Below are 13,924 nucleotides of genomic sequence, written 5' to 3'. Positions count from 1 at the left end.
CTGTGCTCATTGCTCCCAATAAAAAGCTAAAATAAATGAGTCGTACAGATTTAAATTCCTTCCTGCCTTGTAATGCATGGACCAGCCTAAATGGGTTTCTTTGGACCTTTAAAAGTGGAGCCTTAGGAAACAACTTCTGCCTGAACTGGAGGCAACATTTCTCCTGGGCGCTCGTCACAGAACCATTTTATTCCAGCAAGGCTGCGGCAAATGTGCATTTCGCTATTTTGCCTGTGCACCCCTCCTATAATTTACTCTTTCAGGCTCCACATTGTCCATTCCCACGTCTCTTTCAAGCCATCCTGCTCTAGTTCTGTTCCATTCATTTCAATGCACATGCCATACTAACTGGGCCTGATTTATAAGCTTTCAATTGTACTTTGTTGCCATATAGCTACTGATTCATGAAACAAGTCCAAATTCATTTGATACAGTATCCATGTTTGCCACGTACCCTCACGCTGATCCAATTTTGTGTCATCAGCAAATTAACCAGATTATAGCCAGCCCAGGGGAAGGTTATTTATATCTGTTAGAACAGTGGAGGTCCAACTACTGTGTATTGTGTGAACCCCACTTAATACTTCCCCCAGTGGGGCATAATAGCGCCTTTCACATGGACTGCCTGCTTTCCATTATTCTGACCAATCATTTATCTATTCCACGCATCACCTGCAGCTTACAGGTCTGAGTTACATGGAACTCTATTCAGCCACTTCTAAAAATCCAAAATGAACCATATCAAAAGCAGATTGATCGTTAATTTGGTCTGTAACCAACTCCGCAATGTCAAGAAAATTACTTAAAGCAGGTTATTCCTTTCCTAAGCAACGCTGAGACTGTTCATAGGATTATTACTTCACCTACGCTCTTCTAATTGGCTGCTGGTGGATTTTATTAGTTAAAGTCATTTAACTATTAACCTAGTTTAAAGACAATCAAGCTATTTGGGACAAATTGTGTCTTGGCCTCTGTCAAAATACAAATCTGGACTGTTTAACAGAGACCTCCTATGATAATGAGTGAGTTTCAGTGTACCTAAAACTTTTTAAACCAGAACCCTTTAACTAATATCCACTCCTCTTTAAAAATAAAGAGACTACAGTACTGAAAACATAACAGGCTACAGAGGATAATTGTAATTCATGCCTTGCTCCTGTAATCATGACTTGGAGCTCTGAGTATGAGCAACAGAAAGCAAACGCATCATCCTTCCAAAGCCCATAACATTGTCTCTATGCATTTCTTGATTCCTTCATCATTAGTCGAACCTTGCTAATTCACATTAAAGATTGGTAGAGCCATTGATAACGACTGAGTTTTCAAATCCGAAGAGTCAGAGAAATGTTTTTTAAAAACACAATAATGCACACCAGAGATACTTTACTCATTGGACTAGTTAGTATTAGCAAAAATGATATTAGTAGAAGCTCAGTCAGTATTCCCTGTGAAAGGAAGGGATCTGAACTGGGCTGGTCAAAACTGTCTCATTGAAAAGGTGTTTTTGAAAAAAGAAAACAACAGCCTTTTTGGAACATGTTTGTGCTGTTCACATCTTTACAAGTTTTCTTTGAAAAATTTAGTTTCTATTTTAGTCTTTTGGGGTTTCTGCCTCTGGGTTTAGTCCTCTTTCATTCTTTCTCATTCCCCCGTAGAAATGAAACTTTTTGTTTCAACAAAAAACCCCAAAATAGTCAGAACATTCTATGGAATATTTGGAACAATATTACATTCCTTCCTTTCTAACTCTTCCATGGAAAATCTGAGCTGAGGAAATCCCAGACAACCTTTGAAGATCACCAGAGAGCTGGGACTTCTGCCCAGCTCCTTGTGCGTCTTTTTTCCTTGTCAATATGGCTCACGCGGGAACCATAGTAGTTTCTTGCCTAAGTACCAACTCCCTTGCTGGCCTGGGGGGTTCAAGATGTGGCGCTTGACCCTGTAGCGGCATTATCTCCCTGTAAGCTTGCTAGGGTCTGTGTCATCTATAGCATCCATACTCCACTTCTGCATCTGCTCTATTCAACCACACTGACCAAAATTCCCAGAGCCCCGAGCAGCCTGCTGCTCTTACAATGGGCTTAGGGGAGGCGGGAGGGTGGGAAAATAATGTCTCTTCTACTTCACTCACCATCTTTACTCACCATCCTGATACAGCCAATATTTTGGACTTCTTTTCTACACACCCTGTAGCTTTTAGGGGGAGATTTTCAGAGGCACAGAGAAGGAGTTAGATATCCTGTTCCCACTGATTCTCAGTGGGAGTTGAGAATGTAATTGTGTCTTTAAAAATCTCCCCCATAAAACTTTGCTGAGGAGTAAAAACACCCTCACATACCCTGAGTATCAGTTATGGGCTGGACAAGTTAGAGGAGCATGAATTAGTGAGGTGCTTCTGTAGATCACATACTTCAAACAAAATTTATTCTCATTTTAGAAGCAACCTCAGATTTTCCTTTACAAAGTGATCGAAGAAACTGCCTTTGGGGCAGGCTGTTGCCTTAATATATATGTTTGTGGGTGGGTGTGTAAACAGCACTTTAGACAGTTAGGTTCTTGCTCTGAGGCACCTCTTACCATTAGAGTCCTCCACTTCTTCAGCAGGAGTGTGGTTCTTGGAGGCGTGTTGGGCGAGTGAGGCTACAAGGCTGACAATGCGGGGTCTTGGTAGTGTCAGTGCTTTCCCATGCACTTTCAAGGAGTGCTCTTTCAGCTGGCTGATTGTCATGGTGGAAAATGAGCAGGAGGAGCATTTGTAGGCATGTTCACCTGGGTGAGCGAAATACAGGCAAGTCATCAGCTCACAAAAGAAATAATGGGGCCCCATCCTTCTCCTACTGAACTCAATGGCAAAACTCCCATTGACTCCTCTGGTGCAAGACTGGTTCCAAAGAAAACCAGCTATTTAGTTTTCCTGTTGGAACAGTCGGTACTGGAGTCTATGGATAGTGACACCTGCCATCTGACAAAGATATTGCCCTTTTGAAACCCTGGCCCCCTTGTCACATGACTAGAGGCCAGCAAATAAAGACCAGCCTCTCATCAGCACTTCCATGCATCACAACTTTGTTGCATGGTGTTGGAAGAAAACAATCTTTGGCGAAATGGAGCTGATTGAATCCCTCAAGCTGAAAGAGAGCTGGAAGAGGTGGGTACAGGACTTCCAAATTTTCTTGGAAGCAAGAGGCCTTTCACAGTAATTGGAGAGGGTGGAATCCTCCATACTGCTACATGTAGCAGATCCAGAAGCATTACAGAAGGAACATGAAGGGCATTACAAGATGCTAGCCAAAATCCTTCAAAATCTTCAAGAATATAGCGATCCAGGCAATTTGGGAAAGGTACATTTTCCTTACATGAAACCTGCTGCCATGCAAGATCATTGGTCACCACGTAACAAAGCTAAGTCACTGGTATAAGTGATAACCAGAACAAGGTAAGGTTATTACAAGAAATGGACATGACAATACTAGGAAAAGTGGATATTTGTAAGGCTAGCAAAAACTGTGTTATGGAAAGCATTAAGAAAAAGTGAAAGAACAGAAGTGCTTGTAATTCTTAGTACATTTCAAGCCATAAAGATGGAATACAAGGATAAACAAATTGCAAAGACCAGATTTGTTTGCAGTAAGTGCAGAGGCAATTGGAACACAAAGCAAAGTTGTCCAACATGAGGGTTGTGGTGTTACATATGCAAGTATCGCTCTTATCTGGAAGGGAGAACAAAGCACCACACCGAGTAAGCATGGGTTACAAACAAACCACAAAAAAACAAAACAAAAATAAGTGTAAAATATTTATGAACATTAGCTGGAGGACAAAGCTTTGATAATGAAGATGCAGAAACAATTCTTTTGAGTGGGGGGAGGGTCTCTTCATAAATTTAGAAAATAAGGTTCTGGAACAGATTGGGTTTGTGACATGGAAATAAACAAAAAGAGAATTTGAAAATATATACTGGAGCTCAGTGCAACATAATCACAGCAAGCATACACAAAAAGATTAGTGACCACTCTGTGCTAAAATTAAAAAACAACAACAACTAAGCTTCTTTAGTGTAAGACACAAAACAAGACCACCTGGCAAACCCATACTGGTGTATCTGGAGAAGGACAGACCACTCAGTGTACGAAGTAGTGGAACAAGAATTCCCATGTGGTCCCATCTGCAAATGCTGATTAACAAAAGGTGTAAAACACATTTACAGACGATATGCAAATGTAATTCTTCCAGAATATAATTGGTTGCTTAGTGGGACAGGGTGCATTAAGGATATAATGCATCCCATTGACATAGGCACCAGCATGCTGTCCAAAATACAGTGAGCAAGAAGGATGAGCTTCATGAGATGGTAAAATTAGATGTTATTGAATAAATACAGGCACCGACTGACTTTATTAACATTAAGGACATCACAATGAACTCAAACAAGTTAAGTACTGTAATGGATCAAGAAGATTTGAATAAGGTTATCAAACATAAGCACTACTCTATGAGAACAGCTGAGGTGGTTTTATCTAGGACTTCAAAATGCAAGTGTACTTTCAGTTTTGGATGCAAGGCAAGACTTTTGGTAGGTCTGACAATAGAAAAACTACAAAGATCTATCTTCAACTCCCCATTTTGCAGATATATATCTATATATTTAAATGATATCCCTTTGGGACTGTCTCAGATCCTGAGATGTACCAAAGCATCATGATCTAGATTATTTAGAATGTGGATCGGGTGGAAGTAATAGTTTAACAATCTGCTGATTTGGGGTGAAGACAACAACACAACGAGAGGCACCACACAACATTCCGTAACATGCCAAAGAAAGAACCTTACATTGAACAGGAACAAATACCAGATAGGAGTGAATGTAAAGTACGTACTCCGTGACAAACGGAGTTTGACCAGAGCCAGAAAGATGAAGGCAACTAACTGTACAAATGGAAAGACCCAGAATTCCTTATCTAAGCAAATTCACTTCTAAATTTGTTCAGATTAGCACAGGTCTGATCAGGGAGAGAAAAAGTTTTGGGAATTTAATTTAAAAAAAAAAAGTTGTCATGGAAGCGCTAAACCTGGAATATTTTGAGATTAGAAAGAGTCTAAGATCTTGGTTGATTCAAACTCACATGGGTTGGGGGGTAGCCTTCCCGGAAGGTGATTACTTGTGTTTCCAGAGGACTGACTAAAACATAACTGAGCTATGCTTAGATTGAAAAAAATAATTATTCGGTTTCATGAATGTCTATTTGGTAGACACTGATTGAGGCAGAAATAGACCATGAAACTTTGGAAACTATTACACAAACCATTGTGCAAAGCACCACCTACACTCCAGAAAGTGACCATGAAATTCCAAAAGTACTTGCATAATGTGAGATACAGGCCCTGTAAGGAGTTTCTCAGAGCAGACATGGTTTCAAGATCACCTATATATAGCAAAATCAAGAATCTACAGAAAAAGGAGTTTGGAGGAAATATGGCTCACTTACAAATTTTTAAACAAAATTTTGACAAGCTCAAACAAGAAATACAAAATAGTCCAACCGTACAACAGCTTGAGAGATTAATTCTAAATGGACGGCCAACAAAAAGCACCCAGGCACTTCCACACATGAAAACTTATTGGGACTATACAAACTGAAATAGCTGCTTAAAATGGGATTCTGTACAAAGGACACCATCTCATAATACCACACAGCGTGAGGTCAGAAACGTTAAAACTAATTCACAGTGCCTAGCCGTATACTGATAGGTGTAAGAACAGGGCCTGGCATGAATGCTGTCATTGAAGATAAGGTACGCAAGTGTGAAATCTGCAATCAATATAGGAAACAGAATGAAGAGCAGCAGCAAAACTATAGGCGACTCCTGACTGCCCTTCATCCAAGGTTAATTTTGATCTATTTTAATTTAACAGGAAAGATTAACTTCTTGTTAGTGTACTACAACCAATTTTATTTTATTAATTGTGCCATTGCAGAACAGGCAGAAGGAACTGCTATGAGAACAAGATGTGATCATGGGGGGGGATGGATAGCTCAATGGTTAGAGCATTGGCCTGCTAAACCCAGGGTTGTGAGTTCAATCCTTGAGGGGGCCATTTAGGGATCTGGGGCAAAATCAGTACTTGGTCCTGCTAGTGAAGGCAGGGGGCTGGACTCGATGACCTTTCAAGGTCCCTTCCAGTTCTAGGAGATGGGAGATCTCCATTTATTTATTTATTTATCAGCAATCCCTGGAGGTTCAGAGATGTAGTTACTGACAGATGTCCAACACCATTGGGTTTTAGTAATTAGCTAGATTACTGTGTGGTGGTTTGTTTTGGTTGACAGTCTACTTATCTGCATTTGATTTGATTTGCCTTTTTTTTTTTTTTTTTTAATTAAAAGGAATTTGCAACAGTAGCTAAAGGAGTAAGTAGATATTGACCCCAGTCCTGTGATAACCTTTTTAATGCAGAAATGTCACATGGCTGAGGCCAGAAAACCAAGATCAGTCTCTGAACGATCTTGGTTTTTACTCACGAAAGCTTATGCCCAAATAAATCTGTTAGTCTTTAAGGTGCCACCAGACTCTTTGTTGTTTTTGTAGATAGAGACTAACACGGCTACCCCCTGATACTTGAACGATCTTGTGTCTCATACCTTTAGACAGTCACAGGTGCAGTATTTTGCTGTGATCCTTTCCCTCCCCTGTATCACTTTCCCAATTCCCGTATCACAAGTGTGTTGGTTGTGTGTTCATATTCTATACAACAGGGCAAAGGGCTATAAAATACTTCACTCCTCTACTTGTGTAAGTCAGCATAAGCTCTATTTCCACCAATGGAGCTATGCCAGTCTAAGCCAGCTGAGAATCTGGCTCACCGTTCAGTTTGCACATTGAAGCCAACACATGACAGTCCAAAATGCAAATCCCAGCTCATTTCAGGAGTCATTTAAAATATAAACAGATCAGAACAGCAGATCATCAACATGTGAGTATCAGACTTGTCTGGCCACCAACACTAGAGGCTGAATGACTGAGCACACTTTTAGAAACAAAAGTGTGGGATTTTCAGACGTGCTCAGTGTTGGCCTAATTCTGCTCCCTCTGAAGTCAATGTTAAGACTCTCACTGAATTTAATGGGAGCAGGGAATTTAATACTGAACCACCTTTGAAAATCCCACCCAAAACTGGCAATGAAAAGTTTAACTGGTACAGTGGCACTGACCAACAAAGAGTAAGACATCTGTTATAGCTGCTGCATCATAAAATTGACAGAGACTTACCAGCATGAGCTTTGAGTATATGAGTTTTCAGACGGCTATTATAGGAGGACTTGAATGGGCAGAGTTTGCAACGGAATGGTTTATGGTGTCCGTGATGAGTCTGCATATGGCGATCCAAACTTGGCAAGGGAGAGCAGAAAAAGGAAACACAAAATATTAAATAACTTCAGCTACTACTTCATATGCCAGGCTGAAAGCATAATGGGCCAGACTCTGCTACCCTTCGTCATGCTGGGTACCACCTTAATCCAATGAGGCAACTTGCAAAGCAAGGTAGTATCTAGCATGAGGAAGGGTGGGAGAACTGAGCCCAACGTTATACAGAATGCAAGCCACTTAAACAGGATAACTGGGAAAAATCTGGTGTTAATCTTATCCAGAGTTAAACAGGATAGGTGCTAGGGAACCGAGCTGGTTAAAAAAAACAAAAACACAAGACAGCAATTTTGGGTTTAGCAAGAGTCTTTGTGAAAAGTTTGCCCCATTTCCCCCTCCAATCAGCAAGTTTTGGCATTTTTCAACCTGCTCCACTGTGGAAGCCTCCTTTTGGCAAAGAGAATAGAAACTGGTTGGTCTGTTCTGGGGAAGATGCCAGCAGGCTGTGCAGGAGCCAACCATGGAGTTCCGGGAGCAAAAAAAGATGGTTTGAGAGAGAGATTTGGGAGACAGTGCATGGAGCCCAAGAAGAAAGGGTGGGTAGCAGGGAACATCTATGCTAGGATCTTCTTTGTGAGAAGTCAAAGCAAGAGAGGGGGGGTAAGAAACCCTTTCAGATTCCAGACTCTTTCTAATCAATCTTTATATAACAGCTCAACCCAGAATTACATTTGATTCAGAAGAATGAAGCACTAGGCGAACATCAGAACGTTTGACTCAGAACCCTGGAGTGTGGAAGCTTCTCTAAACCAGCCGATCTTCCTGAGTCCACAAATCTCAAGAGAGCAAGCGCCACTTTAGGCTGGGCTAGACACATCCCAACAACAGCCTCTTCTCATGGCATGTTAAAACTTTTGACTCTTATCCTAGTTTCAGCCTGCGTGCACACGCGGTGCATGGCAACAGACTAATGGGAGGGGGAAATAGCCTTTAGCCTCAGAAGTGCTTCCGTTTTATTTTCAAATTTGCTTATATTTCACTTAAATTGGCAAATTCATACTAAATATCAGCAGCTTCACACACAATGCAGGGATTCCTGCTGCATTTTTCATCCTGTACTCCCCACAAAAAGAGCCTGACCTATGAAAATGCCTGTCCGACGGTGCAAAAGCTGCACACTTAGTCCATTCAAACTAACACTGGATAGTAGCCAAATATACAGTACGTCTTTATTTACAGGAGCACTTCATAGCAAAATAATTTTATTGTAAATTCAGTAAGGAGATATAATTACTGCCATTCCAGTGAAATTAACGTATCTGCTCAATGAATAAAATATGCTGAGCATCCGTTTGTGTCAATACTTCATATAACAAAACCCCATTTTAAATACCTGACACGGAAACAAACTTGCTTAACAATTAAAACAGATTGCCAGTCCAAAGACGTATAATATAGAATACTAGTCCGTACAGGACCGCATACAATTAAACTCAAACCATAGGCCCCACCTCCAAGATTCTTTTCCAATCAGTTTTTCTTTAGTTTTTTTTTTTTTTTTTTTTAAGCTTGCACTACGGATTTTCCTCTCTCCCATTTACCTATTTTACCCAAGTTGAAGAGATGAGGTAGATTGCACCTATTTCTATGGCAACCACAAATTCACAGAACTCCACCTTGATCCTCCCTATTTAATCCCAGCACTTTCTTCACTCAAGAGCAAGTATAACACTTGCCAGGGAAGAGTGCAGGCAACCTTAGTGCTAGAGTTGTGTGTGTGAGCGGGGGTGGGGGGGGGGGGATTTTAGTACAGAGAGCAGTGGTTCTCGCTACACTTTTAAAGTGGCACAATCTGTATTCCACCAATGCAGTTCTGCCGGGGCCTGCAGGTTCAGTATGGGAATGTCTCTGCTCAGAAGCAGCCCCTGTGCCCAACACACACTCCCTGGGGGATGCCCTGTCCTTTTACCTCTCCGAGCCTGTAAAACAGATTATGGTTATAACCTGGCTTGGGGTGCTGGTGGAAGTGTCGCCTGTCTAGAACACAAGATTTGTTTTCTGTATCCTGCTCTCTCCCTAGGTATGGATTTGGTTGCAGAGCAGACACACTTAATCCTGACTTACGATGCTGTGGACGATGCCACAAATTTTTCAGACAGAACAGAGCATGGATTTTCCCTCCTTCGTTGGATGAGTAGGTGTCTCCTTGGAGGATAGATGAAGCATGCATGTGTTCTCAAGCCTGTCCATGGGGGATTTGGGGGGAGGGGGGGGAATCCTACAAAATACATTTCTTTGCGGTGGGCCTTAAAGAAGTAAGTTTAAAAAGCCAATTAAGAAGCTACCTCTCCCCCCAGATTGTGCCACTTTAAAGAAATCTTTACCACATACTTTGTGAGAAGTTTGCTTAGTTCTGCTAACACCTAATTTGTTGCATCAGAAAATGGAGTATGTTGTGGAACTCATTCAGAGAAGAGCCTTGTACTCTTGTGAATAATGTTTTCATAGAACAATTTACATACCACAGTAAGTTCAGCTCTTGAGAACTGCTCAGCATTAAAGAGATTACATCTCTCTAAATCAATCCAACAAAACTCCACTTCCAACAACAAAAATATCACACTGCTATCTGAAAACTGTTGCTACAGGTAACACCCAGGTTCCTTATTTATGAATATTTCCCTCTTTTCTTTCCTGTTTATTTCATGAATTTGACAGCACTGTGAAGAAGGTCAGTTTCATTGTTTCCTCTGTGTAGGAAGTTTGCCGCTTTTGTTTGTGTGTGTTCTTCCCCCACAGAAAAAAGGAGACTGAACATTTTTTAAAAAAAATATGAAAAGAATCAGAGACATTGGTAAGGGGACTCAGAAGAATGTGAATACCCGAAAACTCGAAAAAAGGGGGGGAAAGCAGTTAAACAATAAAGGCGTCCAGTTTTCAAGTTACAGTGCTCCCTGTAATGTCAGCACATATGAAAGCAGTATCACTGGTCTGTACTTCTATTGCAAAAACTTACTTGTGCCTGAAAGCAGAGACAAAGGAGCAATACTGGCAGCTGTACTTGTCTTCACGGGTAAACATGGCCAGAGCCAAATGACTTCTCTCATGAGATCGCAGACCCTGCATAGACATCAAAACCCGGTCACACTGGCTGCAGTGGTAGCCCCCAGGCCTGGTTTCATCTTCCAAGGATGCTCCAGATTCAGCTTCTGTAAATTCCACCATGCCATGGTCTTTTGCTCCCTCAAAACCCTCCAAAGTTGTGTTTGAAGAATCTTCCGCTTCCTGCTAAAAAACACATACCCCCCCAAAGCCATCAATTCTCTCTCCCTTCTGCCTTGGGTCTTCCCCATGTGTTAACTTTACTAAGATTCCCTTTTCAGAATGTCTCCTGGAATCCCACTACATCTATGTTCTAAAGATATCCCTGCACCGCTCCCATATCATCAATGGCTTTCTTCAGGAAAAGGTCCCACAGTTTCAAATCTAGTCTAAAAAAAGACTAACTCTCACAACTGGCCCTAAGTACTATTGTCAATGTCAGCACAAAAGCCATGGAATTGGAGTAGAAACTGAGCTAACAACCATCTAAGCCCTGGAGGTGGATCCCCTAAAACAGGTTAGAGACATAGAGGGTGGTATGGAGGAAACTTGCATTGTCCTTGCCTCTGGACTAACCCAGACCTCCCCTTTCAAGGGCTGCTGAGCAGACACTTTCCACCAGCACTAAATTCACGAGAGAGAAACAACAGGCACTCTAAGAAAACACTACTCCTCTTCAGAAACAGTTACCTGTTTCTTGTTCCCCTCCCTTAATCTTATTCATCATGGCACATATTTTGTTGTGATCAACAGCTGAAAATGGGTTGAGAGGGTGGCCCCACATTCATTTGACCTTGGTTTTCAACTTTCTTGCTCAACTACTTAAGTAATTTCCTTTTGCTCAAAAAGATGGCGACGATCCTGTAGGCTACGCTTGAAAAGGATAGCTGGGTAGGAGAAAAGGGACAATCTCTTTTGTAGCATCACGTAAGCAAAAGGGGAGGACAGTGAAAGGACAACAAAATAATAAAAGCCCTCTTAGGTAGAGCAGTTCAGACCTTTCTGGATTTAGTTGCTCTATAGCAGTATGCAGTAGCAGTTATGAAACAGGGGATTGTGGGGTCAGCTCTGCTACTCAACCCACTCTGAATTCTCACTGCAGCAAAAGGAATGTGTTCACAGCTCCTGCAGCATGATTGCATGCACACTTCCCAGTTGATATCCTGAAGAATCGGCTGTGAGGTAGTAACCCCCAGTCCTCCCCTGCACACCAGATTTCCTAGAAGCAAAAGTCCATTTGCACATGAAAAATAAAGTGAATTTACAATTAGCCCTAGTTGGGCCAATGGTTCAGGTAAATGACTAGTTAGCCATCTGAATGGCTGTTTGCAGATACAAATACCCAGTTTGCTTATGTCATTGTAACTATGCATGAAAGCACATAACACACAATTTCATGTACATTTGTGTGTACACACTTCAGGTTTCCTCTTCTGAAAATTTTGCCTTCAGAGGCAAAGACAGTAAAAAAGTAGCCCAGAATAGCTGGACAAGAGCTTCCTGCTCAGAGGCCTACGCTTTCTACCATGGACAAGACAAATTCCTTTATGCAAGAGAAATGGGATATACTCAGTGGTAAAAAATAGTCTTCATGTCCTGAATCAAAGGTAGAAGAAAGTTGCAACTAACATCTGAAAAATCTAGCATTAAAATAATCGAGAGACAACACAGAAAACTGTTCATTAGATCTGGATGATGGTCTTAGTAAATCAAATTGAATTTAATGAGAAAGTCTGCCCACCGGCTTCAGTGAGCTTTTTGATCAGGCCTTAATCTCAAACAAACACATGGCCAGTTCTTATAATTCTCACCTTTACGGTAGCTGTCACAGAAGAGACATTCCCATACTGAACATGCTTGCGAAGGTGATTACAGATGGCTCGAAGGGTGGGATGAACTTCCACGCAAAATTTACATTTGTATCCAACAACTTTTCTCTCCTTAAATTTTGATACATCTTCCAAGTGACCGAACGTCTGTTGGAACACATCAGTATAATCAACATATACACTGAAATTTGCTTCCAGAACTAACTTAACCAAAAAAGAGAGAGAGAAAGAGAGAGAGATTACAAACATATCTTGCAACAGCATGGATTTTAAAACCAAAAACCATTAGGCAAGCCATTTTTGTTTGTTCAAATAGAAAAGAAAAAGCCCGCTCCCTTGGCACTTTAAGAACAGAGGTACAGATTTTGCAAAGTAGCCTAAATGACTTAGCCTTGTTGCCAAGAAGGCTAATGGCATTTTGGGCTGTATAAGTAGGGGCATTGCCAGCAGATCGAGGGACGTGATCATTCCCCTCGATTCGGCACCAGTGAGGCTCATCTGGAGTACTGTATCCAGTTTTGGGCCCCACACTACAAGAAGGATGTGGAAAAATTGGAAAGAGTCCAGGGGAGGGCAACAAAAATGATTAGGGGTCTGGAGCACATGACTTATGAGGAGAGGCTGAGGGAACTGGGATTGTTTAGTCAGCAGAAGAGAAGAATGAGGGGGGATTTGATAGCTGCTTTCAACTACCTGAAAGAGGATGGATCTAGACTGTTCTCAGTGGTAGCAGATGACAGAATAAGGAGCAATGGTCTCAAGTTGCAGTGGGGGAGGTCTAGGTTGGATATTAGGAAAAACTTTTTCACTAGGCGGGGTGGTGAAGCACTGGAATGGGTTACCTAGGGAGGTGGTGGAATCCCCTTCCTTAGAGGTTTTTAAATGCCCCGCTTGACAAAGCTCTGGCTGGGATGATTTAGTTGGGAATTGGTCCTGCTTTGAGCAGGGGGTTGGACTAGATACCTCCTGAGGTCCCTTCCAACCCTGATATTCTAAGATTCTATGATACATACACATCCATTAACATAGATGGATAATATGTGTTTAAATCCCTTAGGCTGCTTTGCAAAATCTCCTCTCAAGTTTTCAATTACCCCTTGTTAATGCCTTTAAAATATGCAGGTAAAACATTTGCATAGTATGAACTCTGAATTTCTGCCTAATGACAGAGCTTTATTAATTTTTAATTACAAGGCCAAATTATGCCATTGGGTGACTCCAATACAAACTATGAGTCACTCCTTCATAATGGTAAGTAGTTACTCCAGATTTACACCAGTGAAACAGAACAAAATTTGGTCCAAAGTTCATATGGGGCCTGATCCAAAGCCTGAAGTCACTAGAGAGATGCCCATTGATATTAATAGGCTTTGGTTGAGGCCCCTTGTCAACTATATTACCCACATTATGCTGACACCGAGCCTTATTGAGTAGGCTATTCCTGAGAAAGAAATTGGTGTTATTACAAGGGATGATGACTGGGGGGATTGGGAAAAAGACAGAGGCCAGGGGCCTTGTAATAGAAAGTCACATAATTAAGTGCCAGATAAGGAGACTACTCCCAGGAGGAGAGGAGGAAACAGAAATCCCCTAGGAAGCTCTAGAAAGGGATACAGAAGGGCGGCGGG

General features: G+C 41.5%; 1 protein-coding gene across 8 annotated transcripts in view; it reads right to left on the bottom strand.

The window, feature by feature from the left end:
* Positions 1-13,924, bottom strand: part of ZNF462 (zinc finger protein 462) — a 119,063-nt gene that overhangs the window by 48,639 nt on the left and 56,500 nt on the right. For 5 of the 8 annotated variants that reach the window (XM_034774447.1, XM_034774441.1, XM_034774446.1 and 2 more), the window contains exons 4-7: positions 12,279-12,443; positions 10,382-10,653; positions 7,270-7,388; positions 2,578-2,769 (exon numbers count right to left, since the gene is read on the bottom strand). In XM_034774447.1, coding sequence (XP_034630338.1) covers positions 2,578-2,769; positions 7,270-7,388; positions 10,382-10,653; positions 12,279-12,443 — 748 coding nt within the window. The remainder of the gene's footprint in view (positions 1-2,577; positions 2,770-7,269; positions 7,389-10,381; positions 10,654-12,278; positions 12,444-13,924) is intronic. The other 3 variants (XM_034774443.1, XM_034774444.1, XM_034774445.1) reach the window with 3 other exon arrangements.

This window comes from Trachemys scripta, chromosome 6 (assembly GCF_013100865.1).
Source record: "Trachemys scripta elegans isolate TJP31775 chromosome 6, CAS_Tse_1.0, whole genome shotgun sequence".
NCBI lineage: Eukaryota > Metazoa > Chordata > Testudines > Emydidae > Trachemys > Trachemys scripta.
The sequence above is the reverse complement of the archived record's forward strand: the minus strand, read 5'-3'. Positions and strand labels throughout refer to the sequence as shown.